Below are 21,132 nucleotides of genomic sequence, written 5' to 3' on the forward strand. Positions count from 1 at the left end.
ATTATTTATCTATGGATGATGACTTATTATTGAATTTTGCTAGCGAACCGCCCGCCAAAAAGCAAAAGGTGAAGGTGACGGGCGGCAGATGGAAGGACAGGCGGAAATCGCAGCTTGCGAGCGAAGGCCGAGGTCGCAATGAGAAAAAAGAGAAGCTGGGAGTAAATCAGACAAAACTTGGTAATAGAACCAAGGATTTGGCAGCGGCCGAGGATGAAGAAAGACCGTCTAAAAGCGCATTTCCTGAGCGGCGTGGAGAGGGTGGCAAAAATAATACATACGTTTCGTCACTGTTCACAGCGAACCCAGAGATCCAGGAGAGACCTATTGCTGAGATAGATGTTCTCTCTCCTTCAAACGCTCCTCTTGATACCTCTTCTTTTTCTGGACTTGGACTCAACGATAGAATTAACGCTCATCTTCTTGGTCAGCGTATAGAGAACCCCACAAAGATTCAGCAACAGGTAATTCCACGTCTGCTCGCAGGAAATAATGATCTTTTTGTGCAGGCTCAAACAGGATCTGGTAAGACCTTGGCTTTTGCGCTGCCCATATTCCAAAAGCTAATGGAGATTCCGAACATTAATCGGACTTCTGGTCTTTTCGCATTGATTCTGGCTCCCACAAGAGAGCTTGCGACCCAAATTCACTCTGTTTTTGAGTCTCTTAGTCGCTGCCACCACAGGATTGTCGCCGGAAATGTTATTGGTGGAGAGAAAAAAAAGTCCGAAAAGGCTCGACTCCGCAAGGGTGTCAACATACTTGTAGCCACTCCGGGAAGACTTGTGGACCATATTGAGCACACGCAAAAATTAGATCTATCAAAGATTCGGTACCTTGTGTTGGACGAGGGTGACCGGCTGATGGAGCTTGGATTCGAGGAGAGCATCACAAAGATTTTACATAGCATCTCTTCGACTGCTGTACCTCTCCAGTATCCCTCTCTGCCGGCCAAAAGAATCAGCATTCTTTGTTCGGCCACCATTAAGTCCACTGTGAAGAAATTAGGCGAGCTGTCACTAGAAAAAGCCGAATTGGTGACCACAAGTGAGCAGATCACAAAGGTGCCCGATCAGCTGGTACAGCAGGTGGTAGTGATTCCTCCGAAGCTGAGGTTTGTCACTCTAGCCGGAACTCTCAAAAACCTGATCAAGGACCAAACAGCTTCCAGAACAATTGTTTTTTTCTCGTGCTCTGGATCGGTCGACTTCCACTTTATCGCGCTTACCAGGAAAGCTGCCTCCGAAGATACTTCTGGCTCGCTTTTTGGATCTAACATTTTCAAACTACACGGCTCGCTTTCGCAACAGACCAGAACTCTCACCCTCAAACAGTTTGCCGAGAGTCCAAATAATGCGATCCTTCTCTGTACGGATGTCGCGTCGAGAGGACTCGATTTGCCGCATATCAACAACGTCGTCGAGTTCGACCCGCCTTTTGCTTTGGACGACCATCTTCATAGAGTTGGCAGAACCGCAAGAGCCGGTTCTCTTGGAAAATCTGTGCTTTTCCTGCTTCCAGGAGACGAGGAAAATTATTTGAAGATGATTGAGCCATTGCATCCATCGGGTATTCATTTCCAAAAATACGAATCGGTGCTGAAGGAGGCATTCGAGAAACCAGGCGAAAAGGGCGGTAGTTGGGACACACAAGCAACGACGTTCCATTTAGATTTGGAGAGATGGCTGTTGGAAGAGCCACGAGCCAAGGAAATAGCAGCCAACGGTTTCATCAGCCACATCAAAGCGTATGCCACGCACTTGGCCTCTGAAAGAGAGTGTTTCAATGTGAAAAAGATCCATTTGGGTCATCTGGCCAAATCTTTTGGGCTAAGAGAAACGCCAAAGAAGCTTGCCAGTGGAGGAGAACGTAAAAAGAAGGAAGATGGTAAGTCCAAGATGCTGCGCATGGCTAAGATGCACCTGCAGGCACAAACGGACGAGTTCAACACATTTGGCTGAGTTTTGCTTCGATCCTGGCTTTAATGGACTGGTTGCTGTGCCCCACTGCGTCGTGGAATGTTTCAAGACCTCTCCTTACTGTTTCTGTTGCTGTGTCCACTAGCAGACAGAAATAACCTATAGCATGAATTCTTATTGCATTTTGCGGATTTTTCTCGATTTCTACCGACTGTAGCAGCTCTGTAAAGAGAGTTTTAGCCTCTGACGGCCAGGAGACGTGCTCCTGGAGGTTGAAAAGTAATCCCAGAGCAAAAAGTCCGTTTTCTTGGTCCTGGCTCAAAGCTATGTTTCCAGAAAGGATGTACGACCGGCGGACCAATTCTAACAGTGGCACAACAAGAACTGGGTCATTTAGCGTGCTTTTCTTCTCAGTTGCCAAAACGATTGCCAGGCGCAAACAAGTCGGCAAACATTCTGGCCTTTCAATGATTGCAGATTTCACCAGATGCTCTATTTTGTCAAACCCTGCCAGCGGACGCACTTTGTCCACGAGCATCTCAACCAGCAACATGCTTTTCCCATCCTCCAGCTGGGCGGCCTGGATCACCAATTTCAGTAGTTTTTGTGTGCATAGTTCCAACAAAACGTGGTGGTCTCGCTGTAATAAATAATCAAAAGCCAATTCTCTGGGAGACGCTGTTGGAATATGCTCAAGAAAATCTTCCAAAGCCATCTGGTCAATCTTGGGCAAGTTTCCTTTTTTCTCAATGTATACTCGCAAATTCTCTGATATAGGCAAGAGGAGTTCGAGTGCTTTTCTGGTGAAATCCATCGGTGGCTGCTTCTTCATCGGCGTGGCCAAGTATATCCATGTCGAAACGAGGATGAAGTCGTTTCCAGCAGCTTCAATGCCAACAGCTAAATCCTCCACGCCCCTGCGTGCAAGACGGTCCATCATCTTGGCATCTTCTGCGCCTTTGCGAGCCGCCTCAAGAAGCGCAGTTCTTTTCGTTGACAATTGAGCTTTGGCAGAGCTGACGGTCTTCGCCATAAATTCAATCTCTTGGTCGTATCTGCTGTTCAATCCTGATACCCTGAGATCAAGGGTAGGCTGTAGATTCGAGCAGATAGGCTCTGCGTCGAGCCCGTCGCTCTCGCTGTCTGAAGTGTGCTCCGCACGGTAGCTTCGTGAAATCCCGTAGTGTTTGCAAGCATTCTGTGATTTTGAAGAGATAGGAACCGGCTGGTGGTCGATCTTCGCCACTGGAATGGAAGGAAGCTCCAGTGCGAATTTTGGGATCTGAGACACTGGTTCCTGCGAGGTTATATTAGTCAATGTATTGATGTTCAAGGTGGATTTTCGCGGACTCTGCGGGATGACTTCAAACAGATCAGATAGATTGTCGGGAACTGAAATCTTGTGTGGTGGCGTGTATTTCCCTTTAGACAGCTCCACTAGTTCCAGCTTGGGGCTTCCAGGTTTTTGTTTCTTAGGCGTAGGATACGGCGATTGTGCGCGTTGAGGCTGTTTTTCTGGCACCCATCGCGGTCGTTTCTCCTCTGGAGCCTCTCTGAAGTATTCTTCTGTGTTGAAGTTGCGAATCTTCGGGATCGACGCGTTCTGGAGCATGCGTTTTCGCGGAGATCTGACAGTTTTTTGTAATTCCACAGGGTTCTCGGTGAATTCAAACACGGAAGAAGTTCCAGTTGAGGTGGTCTTTGCCGAAACGTCACACTCGGGGAATTTGCCTAGCGCGGGCGAACAAAACGCCTTTTTCCTTCTACCGTACATTTGAAAAGCTGATCTAAATTATTTTTCTTGAATTTAATTTCCCATGTATGGAGATCTTGCACACAAATTGGCACTGGAGGCCAAAAGGACTCAGTCGCTGGATAAATTGCCACTCTACCAGGATACTCTGGTGAGAGCCATAGTAAGGGAGATACGGGACCTGCAGAAAGAGGCCGACGTGCTGACAGAACAGGCAAGCCAGGACGACGATCGCGTCAATCAAGCACAGCTGTTTGTCTGCCATCTGTGCATGCGGCGCAACAAACGGTGTCTTCTGGCCTACCAGCGCTTGCGAGCAGAGCGTCTGGATGAATTGGTGTGGGCCAATAACGAGATTTCAAAGGAGCAGATGGACAACCTCTCGCCGCAGGAGCAGGAGTACCTGAAAAAATATAACGACCTGGTGAGCGAGTTTAAAGGGCCATTGGAGAAAATTGACCTTGGAGGGACACTGGAGCCGCCGGAAGACGTGTTCATCGATGTGAGAGTGTTAAAAGACGCCGGTGAGATCCAGACTGAGTACGGAGTTTTCAACCTGACTAAGGACTCGCAATTTTTCGTTCGCCAGGCAGACGTCGAGAGACTCATCCAGCAGGGGTATCTCAAAAAACTCTAGGACTGCTCTATTCTCTTACACCAGTTATAGAAGCTTTCGAAAAGCTGGTAGTTATGACCGCTCTTCCAGATGAGCTTGATTGGGTTTCCGAGCAGCACCTCTACCTGAGCCCGATCTTGCAGGAACCGTTTTTGACGGCGGTAAGCTCGCGACCACACATCGCCCGGCAGCTCTAAAACGACTGAGCCCGAGTTTCTGGTCTTGTCCACATTTTCCAGCCCATCGATCCGCTCAAGCAGCTTCTCGGGAGTGCACTGGAGCTCGCGACGCGTTTTCTGATGCACGATACTGTTGAACAGGTCTGCATCAGGCCGCTCCGGCTGAAAAGACCAAAACAGAATCCATCGTCGTGTTCCTGCCAGTGCCTGGCTGCTGCGGAACTCATGCACGCCAAAATTGTCGATTTTGCGCGCGCGCAGAAGCGAGATCAGGGGCTTGAGAGAGTCATATTTTCCAATAAGACTGGAAAACCAGCGTATAGAAGAAGCTTTCACGGTCTCACTCTCCAAAATCATCCGATGCACAAACGCCACCTCCCCGCCCTCGACCACGAGCTCGTTAGCTGCGGCAGTGGGGAACCGGGGGCCGGACTTGATTTCTGCTCTTCTTTCCATCTCGTCAAAAGAAGAATAAAAAGGCGGGTTACAAACGACAAACCCGTTTCGAGAGCCCAGTAACTCAACAAAACGGCTGAACAGCGGCTCCTGGGGTCTGGTTAGCACCAACTGGATTTTTTCCTGCAAGTGATTTTGCTCCACAATATCCCGAGCCAGCTCCAACGACTCTTGGTCGATATCTGTGCCTACAAACTGCAGATCGAACAGTTTGGCTCCCAGCAGCGCATATATCGCCAGATGGCCGGTCCCAACGTCGAGCCCCACATGTTTTGTCCAGGAACCCAGTAATCTGCGCATGAATTCGAGGTAGTCGAGACGATTGAATATTCGCGGACATAATCTGTCGCTATGTATGTGTACCTTGAGACCCCATTCTTTTAACAAGACCTCGGTGATCGCAATCACCGCGTCATTGTTGCGGAAATCGTACTTTCCCCCCTTGAAATAGGGGGCCAATTGCGGGTATTTCACCAGCAGAGTGTCAAAATCCAATTTCCTCGAAATAATATTATTTTCCATATTTTTTCACTTTTGTTCTCATGTCCTTTCTAGACGAGATCATCCTCCAAGACGTTGCCAAGTACTGTCCAGAACAGTTTGTCAACTACCACCAATGTATCCAGTCACCAAATAAGAAGCCTATCGACTGCGTTCCAATGCAACTGGCGCTGCAACAGTGCGTCAAGAATGACGTGCCGTCATTTCAAAAAATCCAGCACAATTGTTCGTCCGCGATATCCCAATACGAAGAGTGTCTACGCGGAGGAGACTCGGCCAAGTGTTTGGACCAATTGGACTCTCTAAGACAGTGTGCCGTTAAGCAAGTGCAAGGTACGCAAAAGCAATAAAAATTGTATTACTCACTATCTAGTCGTTTTCCAATATTAGGTATGATCATTATGACTTTAAGCGCAAAATATTATCCGCTGCCGCACTCTTATCTAAAAAAAAAAATTGAGCCGAAATAAATTGCATGCAGATCCTCAGTATCCCCAACTTTGTAATGTTTTCACTTCTCTTTTTGTTGCCATTCGCTCTGGCAGTGGACTCCCAATCCCTAGATGGAAAATATTCGTGTGTGGGTACCTTCATCTTTGGTCGCCACAATGATAGAGTCGCCAAGCCGGCAAACTACCTCACCACTCTGGGAGCCGTTGAACAGGTCGAGTCGGGTACTTTCTATAGAAAGAGATACTTTGGTTTGGACGAAGACGGGAATTCTGTGGAATCGGACTTTGTTATCCAAGGACTAGACCCACAGGGCTACTTTGTCTACGGAGACACTTATGCTCAATGTCCAGCTTCGACAGTCATAGAGTACTCCCAAATGTCTTTTCTGCAGGGCCTGTACCCTCCTTCCACTGCCGTGAACACAAACGAGACTCTCGCAGAGACCCAGGACTCCGAATTGAGCAACGGTACCTCTATTGAGGCTCCTTTGGGTGGATACCAGTACGTCTTTATGGACGTGCAGTCGGAAACGTCTGACAATTATTTCTGGATTAAGGGAGACGAGAATTGTCCTTCATCGGATGCTGCCATTGATGCCTGGTATGAAACGGATGCGTTTAAAGAGCTCAATTCGTCTACATTCGATTTCTACCAGTCACTGGCTGGAGTTCTTCCATCGACCAAATTCCCTAAGTCTAAGCTCAATTTTGGTAATGCAATGAGCATTAACGACTTCGTTTTCGTCGAAAGCATCCACGACGAGGACTGGGCTACCAAGTGGAACTCTTCACTTCGTTACCGAATCGCCACTCTTGCAGACGCTGCTCAATGGGGTATTTCGTACGATGCTTCCAACAAACTAAATAACTTCACAATTGGAGGACAATCACTTCTGGGAGCATCTCTCACTTATTTGAATGCCACCAAGGAGAAAGGTACACCTTACATCAACCTCCTTACTGGCTCGTACAACACGATGTACCAGATTTTCGGTCTTTTGGAGCTGAACAAGGTCTCTGATAATTTCACCGGTATGCCTGGCTACGGAGCTACGTTGGTGTGGGACCTGTTGAAAGACACGTCCGAAAACTACTTTGTGCAATTTTCTTTCAAAAACGGTACTGATGACGACGATGAGCTTGTGGCTTATCCGCTTTTCGGATTGAACTCCACTGTGCTCTCCTGGGACGACTTCGTTGCAAAAACAGAAGCGATTTCGATTACCAATCTCGAGGACTGGTGCGGAAAATGCTCAAGCACCTCCTCTCAGTGCACCAGATATTCTTCTACCTACGAGCAGGCTTCGGAGGCAGAGGAAAAGGGTATTGATCTGGAGATGGTTGCCGACGGGTCTTACCATCTTAATAAGCTGTCCAACGCTGGAGCTGGGGGGATTGGAGCTGGAGTCACCATTGGTGTCTTCCTGATTTTGGGAGCTCTTGTCTTTGCGTGGAAGAAAATTGGAAGTAAAAAGGCTCCATTGCTTCCTGTTGCCAAGACTGTTTCGAGAGAAACCAAGGCAGAGAACTCTTCAGCTTCCAATGCCAGCATCTAGTATTTTTAGTTGTTGTGGACACGACCTTTCGGTATAAAATTAACATTTTCTTCTGGATTTTTTCTTTACGCTAAACCAGCTAACATTGACCATTGTGAAGCCCTACTTCTAATTGGTCTCAGTAGAACTGGGAGAACGAAGGTGGACATTTTAAGTTCAGTCGTGCGTCATTTCCATTGGCCTTTCGACTCTACAACTGTCCATACATTGAGCCTTAGCTTAATGACTATTAGTACACATTAATATACATAGGGCCTATTCCGATGCGTTGTCAAAGATGGAACCAGAGTATTGCGGAACTTGGCCGAAATCGAATGGACACGGTTGCTCGTTTTCGAAGTTGTCGAGCCATTCGCAACTGCGGGAAAGAACGGAGAACTGAAGTTTCTTCATTACCACAAGAGACTCGTCGTAGTTGGTGTATTGTAGTCCCGTGAATTCCCGAAACATTAGCTTAAAGTAGAAAATCAAAGACTGGAGACCTTTCAAATATCCCAGATCCGGTGAGTCCATATGCGCTGGAGGATAAGTGGTGTTCGGAGGAAGAGGCTCGTTTGCAATGACACATTGCGCGAAATCAATAAGACGAACAATCAACGTCGACTGCGATTTGGAGTGGTCAGCATCGGAATCATACATCAACAATATAGATGAACCATAAAGCCTGTAGCCAGGTAACTCCTTGAAAATCTTTTGCAGCTCATTCAAATTCTCAATCAGATTCGGCAAATGCTTCACCACCGAGAAAATAGAAAGGCCATCGTAAAGGAACCTAGCAAGCGATCTCACAAATTCAAAGCCAACGTTGAGCTTGCGCCCAAAATATTTATCCCTGTTTATGAAACAGTTCCGCTTTAGATCCCAAACTTGCATTCCACAGATTCTTGTTCCCAGACGACATGAAGTCGTCTGTTGACATTTTCTCCGCTGCGAGTACCGCTTCTTTTCGGTAGCCTCTACACCGTACTGACGAGTTCCCATTTTCAAATCCAAAACGCATGGATGTTTCATACCAGAGGTCAAATCTTCGAGAAGAATGAAACGTTCGAGCCGGGTATGTTTGCGTTTGGAAACGAAAGAGGGTGAGCTCATCAGCGGTGGAGAAGACAAACTCTCTTCGTCATCGTCAATAATCGCGTGCTCGCTGGTCGTGTCTTTGTCCATATCAAATATGCCCCCTCCATCATCCTTGGGCGGCAATGTCTTGATCTTGTTTATTAGAGTCTCTCTATCTGGGAAATTACATCCATCAGCATGCGCTAGCTTTTTGAGGTCAAGCAAGGAGTTTGAGTGCCCACTTAAATGGTCCTTCCTAGTTGGCATTTGGGGTAAGGTCTGAGCACTGGAAACACCTTCCTCGAATGGCGCAGGTAACCCTTTTTTGAATGAACTTCCTGTCCCGCTGGTAGAATGTCTATGAGATCTTGTGGCACGAGCCCCTGTGAAGCTACAGCTTTTGTGGTGTCCCGCGTGAGCTGTTTTACTTTGTGCTCTTCTGGTGTACTCTTTAATGGGCGCAAACACCTCTGTCAAAACTAGTTCCTGTAGTTTAGTGTTGACCTTAGTAGCTCCCCAGACATCATGCGTCCCTTTACCGACTCGAGTTTGTGGAGATGCCGAAAAGCTACCAGAATCACTCAAAGAATTGGCTTTGGAATCGTCCTCAAATGGCGAGTTGGCAGAGTAATGGTTCCAAAGCGACTCCGGGAATATGTGTTTATTGTCGTCTAGAACCACTTCAGGAGGAAGTTCGTCTGCCTTGTGACTGGTTTCCAATGAATGATCGTTGTCGTAAGATGCGGGTTCATAAGCGTCATCCGCCAAACTGCTGTATCGCACATTCAAAACCCCAATGTACCGAGGCATGAATTTCAACAGTTCAGGATGTGCAAGTTCGATGTTCTCGTACCAGGTATTTTCCCTGTTGACCAGTGCCTTGCAAACAGCTCTGTGGCTGAACTTGAAGATTGCCGTATGGCCTCCCACCTTGTTCTTGAAAGGCTGCAACTCCACAGCCAAAGGAAACTTTCCCCCCGAGAGTTGCTTATATTTATTCTGTGTGTGATCTATCGAGTCGGAAAATGGCGATGCTGATCTTGAGGTGTCCGTACTGTGCACATCCCGGCTTTCCTTTTCAATGGCCTCTTCTATTTCTTCAATTTCGCTTAGTATTTCGGGGTTGTCCACTTCATGGTCAAATTCAGCGGCAGCAGTAAGATGTTCAGGTACAGCCTTGTATTGCGAATCCACGGGTGTATGAGGAATGTAAGTTGCCGACGACACGGGCTCCAAGGGAGGCATGCTAGGGTAGAAGGAAGGATGCAAATTGTGTCGCTCCAAATCCACTGATGTGATGGTAAATGAATTGTGGCGAGTGGAGCTTTGAGGTTCACTCCTGTCTGTATGGGGATCACCGTCAAGAGAAGAGGCAATCTTTGAATCTTTGTGCATTTTTGGTAAATTATCTGACGATTCCGACCCACGGAACAGTCTGAGAGACTTTGCTGCTTTACGGCCGGCCATGTTTGAGCTTTTTATTTCATCTTGATGTCGTTTGTCCTTCTCCACAGAGGGAGGAAAATCTTTGTTCCCAAGCTCTAGTTCTTTATCACACATTGGCATATGCTATGAGGTCTATTATGGTGAGACGTAGGAGAAATACGATGCCCAAGCATAGAATTAAAATTATCAGAATACAACCAAAGTAGTGAGTAGAGAAACAAAACAAGAAAAAAAGATGACATTAAAAAGTCCCTAATTTTAACCACGTTGAACAATTGGCAGCACAATCAAAAAAAAAAATCTTCGTAAAATTTAGCAGGCACAGAGATCTTGGCTGGGAGAGAGAAAAAATTGTAGTCAAAAAAACGAGGTCGTACCCGGATTCGAACCGGGGTTGTTCGGATCAAAACCGAAAGTGATAACCACTACACTATACAACCTAATTCACCCCAACAATGGGCCTGTCTCATGCTGTCTCTATCTGACGTCTATTGACGCGACGATTAAGGGTGCCGGGCTCGGAATTTCCGCAAACCAATGAGGACCCTATAATTTGTAAGGCACCCGGGATCAAACACTCTACCTCCCCTTATACTTTGCCATCCGCTGAAGATCTGCTTTGCTGGCTTTCCGAGGAATTTAGTCCAAATTCGAAATTCCCCATGTTCCCGGAGTTATATGCCGCTACATGTATATAAAGAAATTTATACCCACCTTGTTTTTTTCCTAGATATTTTAACATGTTGGGAGTTGCGAGACGTGCAAACAATGTTCAGTATTTGGCTAGATGCAGCCAGGCTGTGTTAAGAAAGTCCAGTCTGTCTGCAGCTTTTGCCCGTGGACTCAAAACTACCATTAGACCAACCCCTATTGCTTCTAATTTGACACTTAGATCTCAAAATTTGAGAACGTCGATGCTTTTTGCAAGACACAACTCCCAGGTTGTGAAAGTCCCTGAAATGGCCGAGAGTATCACGGAAGGTACTTTGGCTTCATTTGCTAAGGAGGTGGGCGATTATGTCAAGCAGGATGAGCTGATCGCAACCATCGAGACAGATAAGATCGATGTGGAAGTCAACGCTCCTATCTCGGGAAAAGTCACCGAATTGCTGGTGAATGTTGATGACACTGTCGAGGTTGGCCAGGACTTGCTGAAAATAGAGCCTGGAGAAGTCCCGGCTGACGCCGTGAAGGCGGAGCCAAAGAAAGAGGAGCCAAAGAAGGAAGAGCCAAAGAAAGAGGCACCTAAGGAAGAACCTAAGAAGGAGGCACCTAAGGAGGCTCCAAAGAAGGAAGAATCTAAGAAGGAAGCCCCTAAGGCCGCTGCCCCAGAAAAGACTCAGTCTGTTGGCAAGTTTTCCAGAACCGAGGAGAGAGTCAAGATGAATCGAATGAGACTGAGAATTGCCGAAAGACTGAAGGAGTCGCAGAACACTGCCGCTTCGTTGACTACATTCAACGAGGTCGACATGTCTGCCTTGATGGAAATGAGAAAATTGTACAAAGACGAGATTCTCAAGAAGACTGGTATCAAATTTGGATTCATGGGAGCATTCTCGAAGGCCAGCACTCTGGCCATGAAGTCAATTCCAGCCGTTAACGCTGCTATTGAGAACAACGACACCATGGTCTTTAGAGATTACGTTGATATTTCTATTGCTGTTGCCACTCCTAAGGGTCTGGTGACTCCAATCGTGAGAAATGCCGAGAGTCTATCTGTTTTGGAGATCGAGGAGGCCATTGCCAACCTAGGTGCCCGGGCCAGAGACGGAAAACTGACTTTGGAGGACATGGCCGGTGGAACATTCACTATTTCTAACGGAGGTGTTTTTGGCTCTCTGTACGGTACTCCTATCATCAACATGCCACAGACCGCCGTTCTGGGTCTTCACGGAATCAAGGAACGTCCTGTTGCCGTCAATGGCAAGGTCGAGATCCGTCCAATGATGTACCTTGCTCTGACGTACGATCACCGTATGTTAGACGGTAGAGAAGCTGTCACTTTCCTCAAGACCGTGAAAGAGTTGATCGAGGACCCAAGAAAAATGCTCTTGGTGTGATTTTATAAATACTAAATTATTCTACGCACTTGCAACTCAAGTGCCAACTGACTGTTGAGAGATGGTTTATCCTTTGTAAAAATTAAAATAAAATATATATAAAATATTACTCTTTATGCTTGTTGCCAGCGACACCATAAAACACGCGAAGCATTATGCAAGCGTTCTGCTTTCTTTAAAGCCACTAGAGCGGCAACGAGTAATACTGCACAGACACCTAGTGGACCTCAACAATGCTCTGCGAGCGCGGATCAGCGATCTGCGAAAGGGCTACTTTGACGACGTCGCCATTCCGTTTGATGTTGAGCAGCAACCAATATATCCCTACGAACTACCGTACGGCGGCCTTGTGAGAGGCCAAGACGAAAAAGTGTTACGAAACAGACTTATAGAACCCCAGATGCTGAACCTCAAAACTAAGTGGCCGAATCTATTTTTCAACGACTTTCTGTACAGCGACCTGTCGACATACCACGTCCATGTCTCGATCTCGCCGATTGTGATGTACGAATCCGACGCGTCGATCATCCACTACAAACGCGAATACCAAAGAAGAAGCAAACAGCTCAGAGACTCGGGTAAATTCTCTTGTCTGCCCATCAACTTGGACGGCAAGGTGAAAATGTTTACCAGAATCGATTACCAGCGATTTTTTTTGGCTCTTTCGCTTGACGAGCCCACAGTGAAGCTCATCGAGCCAATTTGCGACACATTCTGCGACATTAGGTTTTCCCAGGATGACATTGGCTACGTGAACGGCGAGCTGCCCGGATCGCCAATGCAGAAGCTTGACAGTTTGCACGTGTCCCTTGGGATGAACGCGCTACAGCAGCCGGCGACCAACAACTTCCCTTTTGGCATGTACGAGCTGAGCTATCTGAACAACGTGCTACTCAAGCCTAAGACGGAGCTGCTAAAAACGTTCCCTGATCGACTGGGTCTGGACCTGATTAGCGACGTCAAGGTGGAACTCACGCGTGAGGAGATTCAGGAACTGCAGTTTGAAAGCTCGCGGCTGGTTTGTTCGCTGGACAAGGGCGAGCTGTGGGAAGATCTCTGATCCTTGAACACAGCCCTAAAAAAATTGCAACCCATGTTTACCTCATTCCTAAAGCGGAAATTCATTAAGATATTATTTCATGTCCCGGATAAGTTTAATCAGTTGCTTTTCACCTTTGATTCTAGAGCAATGGCCTGGGAGATGAACAACCCGTTTGTGGGCTCGCAGCAAGGGTTGCCGGCCAACTTCAAGACGATTCCTCTTCCAGATGACAATTTTGGCTTTGACCCTGAGGTGTACGGAGAAAATGAAGACCTCGACTCAATTCTATATGACCTTGGCATTTCCGAAGGATACAGCCAGCAGCAGACCAAGTTTGAGAAGAAGCACTCGAGACAGACCAGTGGCTCCGGCATTTTTGGCTACGTGGGCTCTGGCGACGATACGCAGCTGGCTATTCCTGGGCTCCCCGTGGTGGACATTAAGAATAAAAAACCGTTGTACCAGCCCATAGAACGATACATTGATAGCACATACATTACAAGCAGTGTTTCTTCACAGACAGCACCCAAACCTGCGCCAGATTACTTTGTGACTGGTCAGCACGACGGCTACAAGTTCCCCCCTCCAAAGCCAGAAAGCAGGCAGGAGACCCCAATCAAACCCCAGGACTCGGCAGATGCTGTCTCTGGGTACACGCCGCTTCGTGCCACTAGCAGCTATTCTGCCCAAGAGCTCATGACTTTGAGACAGCTACAAGAGCAAAAGGAAAGCAAGTCTGCAAATAGTCAGTTTACGCCGATTAAGGTAAAACACACGTTTGTGGACATTAAAACGCCGACGCCACAGAAACAGCCCGCGCATTTCAGTTGGACGCCGACGCTCATCACTAAAAAAGACTCCGTTTCCGAACAGATCATCCAGGAACAGCGCAGGTCTCCAACGAAAAAGAAAAAACCAACCATCACCTCGACGCTCGAGCGTGGTGCGCTCGACGTGCATTTCGTCGGGCCCGACGAGAACGACATGTTCAAATGCATATACAACGACTGCGGCAAGCTGTTTACGAGAGTTTCCAATATTAGAGCACACATCCAGACGCATCTCTCTGACCGGCCGTTCATGTGCGACAAGTGCGGTAAGGCGTTTGTGCGAAATCACGATCTCAGACGACACTACAAGGGCCACGAAGAATTCAAGCACGTTTGTCCGTGTGGCAAGAAGTTCCCACGACAGGACGCTCTAAAGCGTCACCGGATCAGAAATATATGCATTGGCGCGCTGCCAGACGAGAAGGGCGTGTTCAAGAAGAAACAAGGGCCTGCGGCAGGTGCTGTGCCAAACGCTAAACGAGGCCGTCCGCGCAAAGTCGACGAGAAGACCGAACAGAGGCTGCTGCAGGACCTCGATACGCCGCAGTTCCAGCCGTACATGGACACAAGCCCGTCGATCTCGCCGGACATGGGCGTTGGGCAACCGCTGGACATGAGCTTCAAGGAGCCGTTCAAGGACTCGTTCTACTACGAGGCAGGTGATTTCGCAAGCAGCCTGGAACCCGAGTTCTCCTTCAGCGTTGACGACTACGAGTTTGGCCGGGGTGTATAGTATGTATTAATATTAATGATAAGCGACGTCGACTCAGTACGGAATGCCGTTCGTGAGTCTTTGGAACTCGTCGTAGCCCTTGGTGGCCAGCGACTCGAACGATTTTCTAATCAGCCCGCGGATGTACTTGGCCGCTTCCTTGTCGCTTTTTTTCGGCACGAACCGTGCCGTTAAATGTTTGATGGTAGCAGGCTTGAAGCACGGCAGCCCCGAGCTCAGCATCGGCACCACCATGTTGACGATCGCGTCCATGTATGGTCGACAAACCAAGAACGACTTGACACACAGCTCCTCGAACCACTTGTACGCCTGTGTGTCTGTGGAGCCACCCATCACACGCACCATCTCGCGCGTCAGCTTGAACGGCGACTGCTCGAACTTGACGCCGCCGGGCACGATGTCGAAACAGAAGCCAAAGTCGACGTGCAAGACGTGGCCCTGGTCGTCGTACATGATGTTTCCGTTGTGTCTGTCCTTGATTTCCAGCAAATACGTGATGATGGAGTATGCGGCAAGCGATTTCACAAAGTTGTTGCGAGCCTTTTGAAACTCGATCGAGGTTTCTGGCCCGTGCTGACTGATAAAGTACTCGTACAGCCCGTTGACGGCCTCTCTGCCGAGCATGTCACGCGAGATGGAGTTCGGTAGCACGTCGATAATACCGCAGCCGGGCGCCGTCGCGGTCACCCGATACGGGAAAACAAACACGTCCAGGCCGGCGTCCATCCAGATCGTCCGGAACAACGACATCAGTTGCAACGCAAGCAAATCCTGTCTGCAGTCGTCGCCGACCTTGAAAATAGCGCTGAGGTCCTCGATGCGCTGCGTCTTCTCGCCGTCGAGGGAGCTGACTTCCTTGCGGATCTTGAACGTGGCCATGAACGGGGCCTTAGCGTGCGACTGCAGCGGCTTTCCAGACTGCCGGTTGATGTCCACCACCACGCCCTGCGGGTTGCTGGGCAGGTAGACGCCTTCCTCGACCTTGATGGCCGCCATGTGCTTGTCGATCTGCGCTTTTTTCTCCGGCTTGCTGCTTTTGATGTATGGCTTCAGTTTACCAGAAATGCCAGTCACCTCCTCGAAAAATTTAAACTCCTTCTCGTAGTACGCCCTGTCTTGAGGCGTGAATTCGGCCACCATCGTGGACCGGATCTCGTCCAGCACGGGCTTGATGTCGTCCGGCACCGTCGAGTCCTCGTCCTTGTACGAGTTTGCTGCCATGTTCCAGATGATCTGGTGCGCAAATAGCTGGGACACCTTGGCCGTCTCCAAAATAAACCGGCGAACGTAGCCCAGTCTCATGTCAAACCGCAGTGCTTGCACAATCTGTGGCACGTAGAAAAACGTCAAGTGAGTATCAAAACTTTCAAGAGAACGCATCGTGTACTGCAAAATGATCGGGTCGCTGTTGAATGGCGGCAGAAACAGGTTGATTGAGTCCGACGGCGACGCAGCCGTGGACAGCACCATTAGCGACGGCACCTTGACATTGTCGCTGCCCAGCAACAGCCGCAGCGCAGTCGGATCGTCGATAACCTTGAGCGGGTCGTTCTGGATCAGATGTCTGATTGGTCTCTCCAGCGAGAGCGTCCGGTACCGCTCGACCAGATTCAAGGCTAGACGGCCGTCCAGAGCGTACGCATCCGCCAGAACACGGTCCGTGACCTTCACGCTGCTGTAAGAGCCGGTGGTATCCACTGGGTGCAGCGGATGTAGCCATGTAGCCAAGAAACTGATCTCGTGGTCAAGGAAAAGCAGCAAAAACACGCGTTTGCGCTCAAACTCTGGGTTTTCTGGGTACCGCGCGTCCATGAAAAGCTTAGCAGTCATGTTAAGGATGGCAAAGTCGCCTCGGATCTTCATTTTGTTGTTCCCATACGGAGGACGGTGTCTGGTAACAAACCACGAGAGCGCACCGTCTAAAATCGCAGAAGTGAGCCCGGGGACGTCTCTGGTTCCGAGACCACGGTGCACCTTGAGCACGCTCAGGGCAAAATTGATGAGTTCGAAACGCGCTGTGCGAGCAAACGGATGCGTACTGGCAAAAGAAAGTCCTAGTAGCGCAATTAACACTGTCCGCGTAAACATCTTCAAAATATGGCTGCTCTGGTACCGTGTGGCTTCAAAATGCGACGCTAGCAGTCTAAATAGCAATAGGTGTGGCTTTATGTTTTTTGACGCGCTGCGGCCGTTGTAGTCTATCTGCTCCTTGCTTGTTGGCAGATACTCCATTTTGTTGTACTTGGAGTTCTGAATATCAAACTGTTTGTTGTAAAGACCTTTCTGCAGCTTGATGGACACTTCCAGACGCTGGCATATCTCAGAGAGCACGACCGGGGCCAGGTCCGAGCGCACCTTCATGATGCTTAGCCACACACCAACACCGAGCTCAATTGAGTCGGCGTCGAAAATAGCAAACGGAATTGCCACCACCTCCCGCAGCAAGTCTCCCATGCCGTCCGAGGAGCGGATGATCAGCGACGCGGCCGCCTGGAGAGCGAGTCTGAGCGATTTGGGAGCCACAGGCAGGTGTGCAGACACAGTTGCTTGTAAATCGGCCATTTTCCTCACTGTGTGCATGTGTAGAGCACGCAGACCAGCGGCCTCGTGGTCGGTGAGCCGAAGCAGCGGGTCGTAGCCACCGGCTTTCCAGGGGACTTGCGACAGGAACGCTGACGTGGTGTTGACGTGGCGGCCAGACAGCCCGTCAACGGTCGACAGATCGCGATCCGCAGGCATCACCTTGCCCGCCATTTCCAAGGCTAACGTGACACCGTAGTTGACCCCTTTCCTGGACGCGCCATCGACCTTTGAGACGTACGATTGAAGCAGCGACTTGGTGTCTTGCGGACATTTGAGCAGACACAGCGGGATCCATTTGCGGGCAGAGCTGGTCAGCAGGTCGAGCGTCTTATGTCTCCATTTGTACGAGTCAGAAAGCAGCAGTTTCACGCCGGACACCGGTGCGGTAAACTCGATGCGCGGCTCGTACTCGTTGGCGTCTGCGTCGATGACGCTCTCGTAGAGCAGACTCAAAATGTCGAGCAGCGAAAAGAGTGATACCTCGTAGCAGAGCAGCACAGGAGCACGCACAATTAGGAGCTCGGTGCACTGCAGCGCTGCGTTCTGGAGAGCAAAGTCTCTGTGGCAGCAGTAGATGAACAATTGCTGGAGCTGGCGTGTGATCTTTGCTGTGGTGAACGACGAGGAACCGCCTCTCTGGACGCGGCGGAAATACTGCGACGTGACGTAGAACGCAATAGAGCCGGAAAAGTCCTGCAAGTTAGAGATCGAGATGGTTGGGTCCGACAGGTACTCCAGCGACATGGAGCAGTTGCCGCACTCGGCACGCAGACTCTCAAGCAGCAGGTTTGAGGCCAGGAACATCAGCTTGGGCCGCGAGATTTGCGTCTCGAAAACTTTCGCGTCGATCGACTTCGACGTGATAATCGAGCTCAGCACGTCCTTGTGCAGCTTCTCGGTGTGTTTCGAGGTGCCTCTGCGAAGCACCGTGTTCATGTCGATCGATGTCTCTGTGCGGTTCCACGATGACTCCGACGCCAGGGCCGGCGAGTTGTGCGCAACACGCAAGAGGCTGTCGTGGTTGGCAGCCAGAAGCTCGGAGCTGTGCGCGTAGCCGTGGATGCACAGGTTGAACCACATGTCCTTGAACAACGCGACAGTCTCTTTTTCGGTCGGAATGAGTGGCTCCTGGTCGATGGGGGGCAAAAGATAAGCCAGTGGTTTCAAATATAGAGAAATCTCCGAAGCAGAGATCGACACCTCGTTGTTGGATCGGTGGTGCTCCAGGTCGTCAATATCGCCCTTGGAAATTATGGCCGACAGCATCTCGTGCAAATATACAGTGTAGAGGCTGGTATTTGCTCTTTTGGCCATAATCTCGGAAAATTCGATCCACACAGAGCTGATCCGGGAGAACGAGGCCTTGTCCTTGGTGGAAATGATCGAGATGTCGAAAAAGTGTCTCACTAAAATCAGAAACTCCCGCTCCTCCATCACGTCTACAAAACCTGTCAGCCCGCGCAGCAACAGACAGTTCAGCTCGGTTGGCGCTCTGCGCACTTTCTGGAAAAGAATTGTCACGGCCAGAATGTTGATAGATTCGTCTCTGAACGCCTTGGCGATCTCCAAAACTGCCGCAATCACGTTTCGGTACACGAGCGGCATTACCTCGAGCGAGTACGAGCCATCCTCGGTCAACGTCGATGGAGGCCGCCCGGTCGTCGACGAGAGCGAGGGTCTGAGCTCTATCGTACCGCTCATAGTGCCGCTGTTGGGCTTTGTAGCATCGGTCAGGATGTTTGTGAGACTGTACACGCACGAGACAACGTCGTCCTCGGTCAGGTTTTTCAGGCAGAACGACAGCGACTGTGCGAGCTCACTGACGGTCTCACTGTTCAGAACTGGCAGCGACAAAATCGTAGGAAGACACTTGCTGAGACGGAGACCAATAAAGCTTTTTTTAGCCGAAAGGAGAGCTGCGCTCGCAAATATACTTGTGAGCAGCTCAGAGTTGATCATCTCCACCACCTCGCTCGTGCAGTTACCGTCTATCTTGTACAGCTGCTCAAGATAGTCGTCCATCAGCGCGGTGGCAAAGTTCAGGTCCACTACGGAAAGTGACGAGCCCAACGCCAGTATCTCTATTGTGGACGCCTTGATGGAGTAGCCTGCGTTTCTGCGGCCAAACGTAGATGTCACCAGCCTGTCTGAGCCGTTGTTGACGTATTTGTTGTTGGCAATAGCCGTCAGCGCAAGCTCCTTAAGCAGCGATGTGTCCAACTTTTTCTGGAGCTCCTTGGTGTCGCTCTGCAAGACGTGGAAAGCCAGCGATTTCTCAGACTTGCACCCTAGCTGGCACTTGAGGAACTCTACCGCAAGCTTCTGCACCAAAAACATGAAAAACAGTGATGAAAACTCAAAACCATAGTCCTCAAAGTTGTTCACCATCTCCACATAAACGTGCTCGTCGATCGAGCCGATACAGGACTCGACTTGGGGGAAAAACGCTTCGTCGAAAACCATCACCACCCGACGCAGAAGATCGGAGCTGACAAACGCAATGTTTTTGGTCAGCCCCTGCAGAAGCCCCACGTAGCAAAATAGAGTCCTCAGGTCTGCTGAGTCCGAATGTAAGCTGTCAATAAACTGGAAAATCAAATCCTGGCACTTAGGCCTCAATTTTGGCAAAGTTAAGCCCAAAGTCGAAATCGCAACAACCAGTTCGTACGACAGCTTTGTCCATGGTGTGGGAAAGTACGTCTTCAGTGTCCTTTTGGAGGAGAATTTGTCGGTGCCCAATTCCGCTAAGTAGAGCCCAAATCTAGAGAGCAGAATCTCCGCTTGAATCTTGCTCTTGATATGCTCGCAACTTCTGCAGAGAGCAAGAAGAACCTCGAACTCCGAATGGCGGATATTTTTGCTGCCCAACTGCATGTCTGAAAGGCTCCTGGTGCCCCCCAGCAGCCGCTTCAATGTGTCAGGGACACTCTGTTCGAGCTGGCTTGTGTCGTCCACCTCCCGCACAGAGAGCGAGGCCAGCTTCTCCAGTGCTCTTGCTCTAATTGAGCCTTTTGAAACACTGTTGTTAGTCGCAAAAAGATTAAAAAGCATACCCGTAGAAAGACATTAATGAACGATAATTCAAGTTTACTGCGACTTGGAAAAAAACACAGAAATGCTGGTGGTTTAGCTTTTTGGTGATTATTACATAAGCATTTATTTCGAAGGAATTCGCGTCTGTCTATGTGTAGGTCTCAATCAAGGTGTCTCTGAGGTTGCCAGAGATGGCGTCTGGTTGTGCATCCTGCAATCTGAATATACTCTCAACCACACTGAGCTCTGGAGCCGTGGTGTCGAGTCCAGAGACTGCCAGCCAGTCGTTGACCACCATGCCTGCTCCCACAACAGCGGAACCGCGATTCACCGTACCGGCAACCAAGGGCACCTGGAGCAGCGACGAGAGCTCCTCTTGGTCCTGGATCGGGGTTTGAGGGTGAACCAGACCGCCCTGGTTCGATAGAGCGCAATAAGATCCAACAAGAACGTTTCCCGCAATGGTCTGTCTGAACACCTCCACTCCTAGGACGTCGGCTATCAGTTCCTCGGTTTCTCTCTCAATATCTGGATGCACAAGAGCAACGTAGTCGTTGCAACAAATCACGTTTCCCAGTGCTGAAAGACGCTCTTCAACACGCTGGATCTTCACAGAGTCCGGAAGACTGTTTCTCAAATGCATGAGTTCTTGATCTGTTGTCTGTGTAGGGACGAGCAGGCCTCTTCTGTTGCCTGCAGTCATACGGCCCACGATTCTGGTACCTGCAATGGTTGTGTGCACAATAGGGATCACGTCACCCAGCTCGGCCTCAAAGGCAGAATAAAAATTCTCGGAGCCTCCGACAGCCACCAGGCAATACGAGTTGGTGAGCTTGGCGAAGACGCCGACCTCGTTAGAGTTCTCAAACTGTGTTCTAGTCGCCATTCTTAAAATTTTTTAAAACGATTAAAAAATT

At 49.3% G+C, this 21,132-nt stretch overlaps 10 protein-coding genes and 1 non-coding gene across 11 annotated transcripts; 6 read left to right on the forward strand and 5 right to left on the reverse strand.

Moving 5' to 3' along the window:
- Positions 1–11: 11 nt before the first annotated feature.
- OGAPODRAFT_103439 (uncharacterized protein) lies at positions 12–2,680 on the forward strand (the record flags this gene model as incomplete). The annotated part of the gene is made up of 1 exon (XM_018353178.1): positions 12–2,680. The coding sequence occupies one exon, from the start codon at positions 12–14 to the stop codon at positions 1,959–1,961; it is 1,950 nt and encodes a 649-aa protein (XP_018208800.1). The 3' UTR covers positions 1,962–2,680.
- Positions 2,681–3,736: 1,056 nt separating this feature from the next.
- Positions 3,737–5,762, forward strand: OGAPODRAFT_103441 (uncharacterized protein; the record flags this gene model as incomplete). Its single annotated transcript, XM_018353179.1, has 1 exon — positions 3,737–5,762. One exon carries the CDS (start codon positions 3,737–3,739, stop codon positions 4,307–4,309), a length of 573 nt encoding a protein of 190 aa, XP_018208801.1. The 3' UTR covers positions 4,310–5,762.
- OGAPODRAFT_17476 (uncharacterized protein) lies at positions 3,933–5,762 on the reverse strand. Its single transcript, XM_018355145.1, has one exon. It carries the CDS (start codon positions 5,443–5,445, stop codon positions 4,306–4,308), a length of 1,140 nt encoding a protein of 379 aa, XP_018208803.1. The 5' UTR covers positions 5,446–5,762; the 3' UTR covers positions 3,933–4,305.
- Positions 3,933–7,477, forward strand: OGAPODRAFT_95966 (uncharacterized protein). The gene is made up of 2 exons (XM_018357852.1): positions 3,933–5,757; positions 5,970–7,477. Exons 1-2 carry the CDS (start codon positions 5,466–5,468, stop codon positions 7,430–7,432), a joined length of 1,755 nt encoding a protein of 584 aa, XP_018208802.1. The 5' UTR covers positions 3,933–5,465; the 3' UTR covers positions 7,433–7,477.
- Positions 7,478–7,644: 167 nt separating this feature from the next.
- On the reverse strand, positions 7,645–10,116 carry OGAPODRAFT_17477 (uncharacterized protein). Its single transcript, XM_018355146.1, has one exon. The coding sequence runs from the start codon at positions 10,046–10,048 to the stop codon at positions 7,688–7,690; it is 2,361 nt and encodes a 786-aa protein (XP_018208804.1). The 5' UTR covers positions 10,049–10,116; the 3' UTR covers positions 7,645–7,687.
- Positions 10,117–10,302: 186 nt separating this feature from the next.
- Positions 10,303–10,374, reverse strand: OGAPODRAFT_t75. Its single transcript has one exon. It is a non-coding gene; the product is annotated as a tRNA-Gln (tRNA).
- A 304-nt stretch (positions 10,375–10,678) lies between these two features.
- On the forward strand, positions 10,679–12,045 carry OGAPODRAFT_17478 (uncharacterized protein). Its single transcript, XM_018355147.1, has one exon. It carries the CDS (start codon positions 10,894–10,896, stop codon positions 11,992–11,994), a length of 1,101 nt encoding a protein of 366 aa, XP_018208805.1. The 5' UTR covers positions 10,679–10,893; the 3' UTR covers positions 11,995–12,045.
- A 324-nt stretch (positions 12,046–12,369) lies between these two features.
- OGAPODRAFT_17480 (uncharacterized protein) lies at positions 12,370–13,088 on the forward strand. Its single transcript, XM_018355148.1, has one exon. It carries the CDS (start codon positions 12,395–12,397, stop codon positions 13,052–13,054), a length of 660 nt encoding a protein of 219 aa, XP_018208806.1. The 5' UTR covers positions 12,370–12,394; the 3' UTR covers positions 13,055–13,088.
- A 47-nt stretch (positions 13,089–13,135) lies between these two features.
- OGAPODRAFT_78188 (uncharacterized protein) lies at positions 13,136–19,953 on the forward strand. Its single transcript, XM_018356426.1, has one exon. It carries the CDS (start codon positions 13,184–13,186, stop codon positions 14,597–14,599), a length of 1,416 nt encoding a protein of 471 aa, XP_018208808.1. The 5' UTR covers positions 13,136–13,183; the 3' UTR covers positions 14,600–19,953.
- Positions 13,136–19,953, reverse strand: OGAPODRAFT_17481 (uncharacterized protein). The gene has a single exon (XM_018355149.1). The coding sequence runs from the start codon at positions 18,881–18,883 to the stop codon at positions 14,633–14,635; it is 4,251 nt and encodes a 1,416-aa protein (XP_018208807.1). The 5' UTR covers positions 18,884–19,953; the 3' UTR covers positions 13,136–14,632.
- A 351-nt stretch (positions 19,954–20,304) lies between these two features.
- Positions 20,305–21,101, reverse strand: OGAPODRAFT_103458 (uncharacterized protein; the record flags this gene model as incomplete). The annotated part of the gene is made up of 1 exon (XM_018353180.1): positions 20,305–21,101. The coding sequence occupies one exon, from the start codon at positions 21,099–21,101 to the stop codon at positions 20,364–20,366; it is 738 nt and encodes a 245-aa protein (XP_018208809.1). The 3' UTR covers positions 20,305–20,363.
- Positions 21,102–21,132: the final 31 nt, after the last annotated feature.

Source organism: Ogataea polymorpha (assembly GCF_001664045.1).
Source record: "Ogataea polymorpha strain NCYC 495 leu1.1 chromosome Unknown OGAPOscaffold_7, whole genome shotgun sequence".
NCBI classification, from domain to species: Eukaryota; Fungi; Ascomycota; class Pichiomycetes; order Pichiales; family Pichiaceae; genus Ogataea; species Ogataea polymorpha.

What these genes read in the sequence shown, in the direction of transcription:
- OGAPODRAFT_17477 (XM_018355146.1), bottom strand. Translation starts at nt 10,048, where the DNA reads ATGTGTGATAAAGAACTAGAGCTTGGGAACAAAGATTTTCCTCCCTCT.
- OGAPODRAFT_17476 (XM_018355145.1), bottom strand. Translation starts at nt 5,445, where the DNA reads ATGGAAAATAATATTATTTCGAGGAAATTGGATTTTGACACTCTGCTG.
- OGAPODRAFT_95966 (XM_018357852.1), top strand. Translation starts at nt 5,466, where the DNA reads ATGTCCTTTCTAGACGAGATCATCCTCCAAGACGTTGCCAAGTACTGT. An exon ending in TGCCGTTAAGCAAGTGCAAG is followed by an intron (nt 5,758 to 5,969) that starts GTACGCAAAAGC and finishes TCGCTCTGGCAG; the next exon opens with TGGACTCCCAATCCCTAGAT.
- OGAPODRAFT_17481 (XM_018355149.1), bottom strand. Translation starts at nt 18,883, where the DNA reads ATGAGCGGTACGATAGAGCTCAGACCCTCGCTCTCGTCGACGACCGGG.
- OGAPODRAFT_17478 (XM_018355147.1), top strand. Translation starts at nt 10,894, where the DNA reads ATGGCCGAGAGTATCACGGAAGGTACTTTGGCTTCATTTGCTAAGGAG.
- OGAPODRAFT_17480 (XM_018355148.1), top strand. Translation starts at nt 12,395, where the DNA reads ATGCTGAACCTCAAAACTAAGTGGCCGAATCTATTTTTCAACGACTTT.
- OGAPODRAFT_78188 (XM_018356426.1), top strand. Translation starts at nt 13,184, where the DNA reads ATGGCCTGGGAGATGAACAACCCGTTTGTGGGCTCGCAGCAAGGGTTG.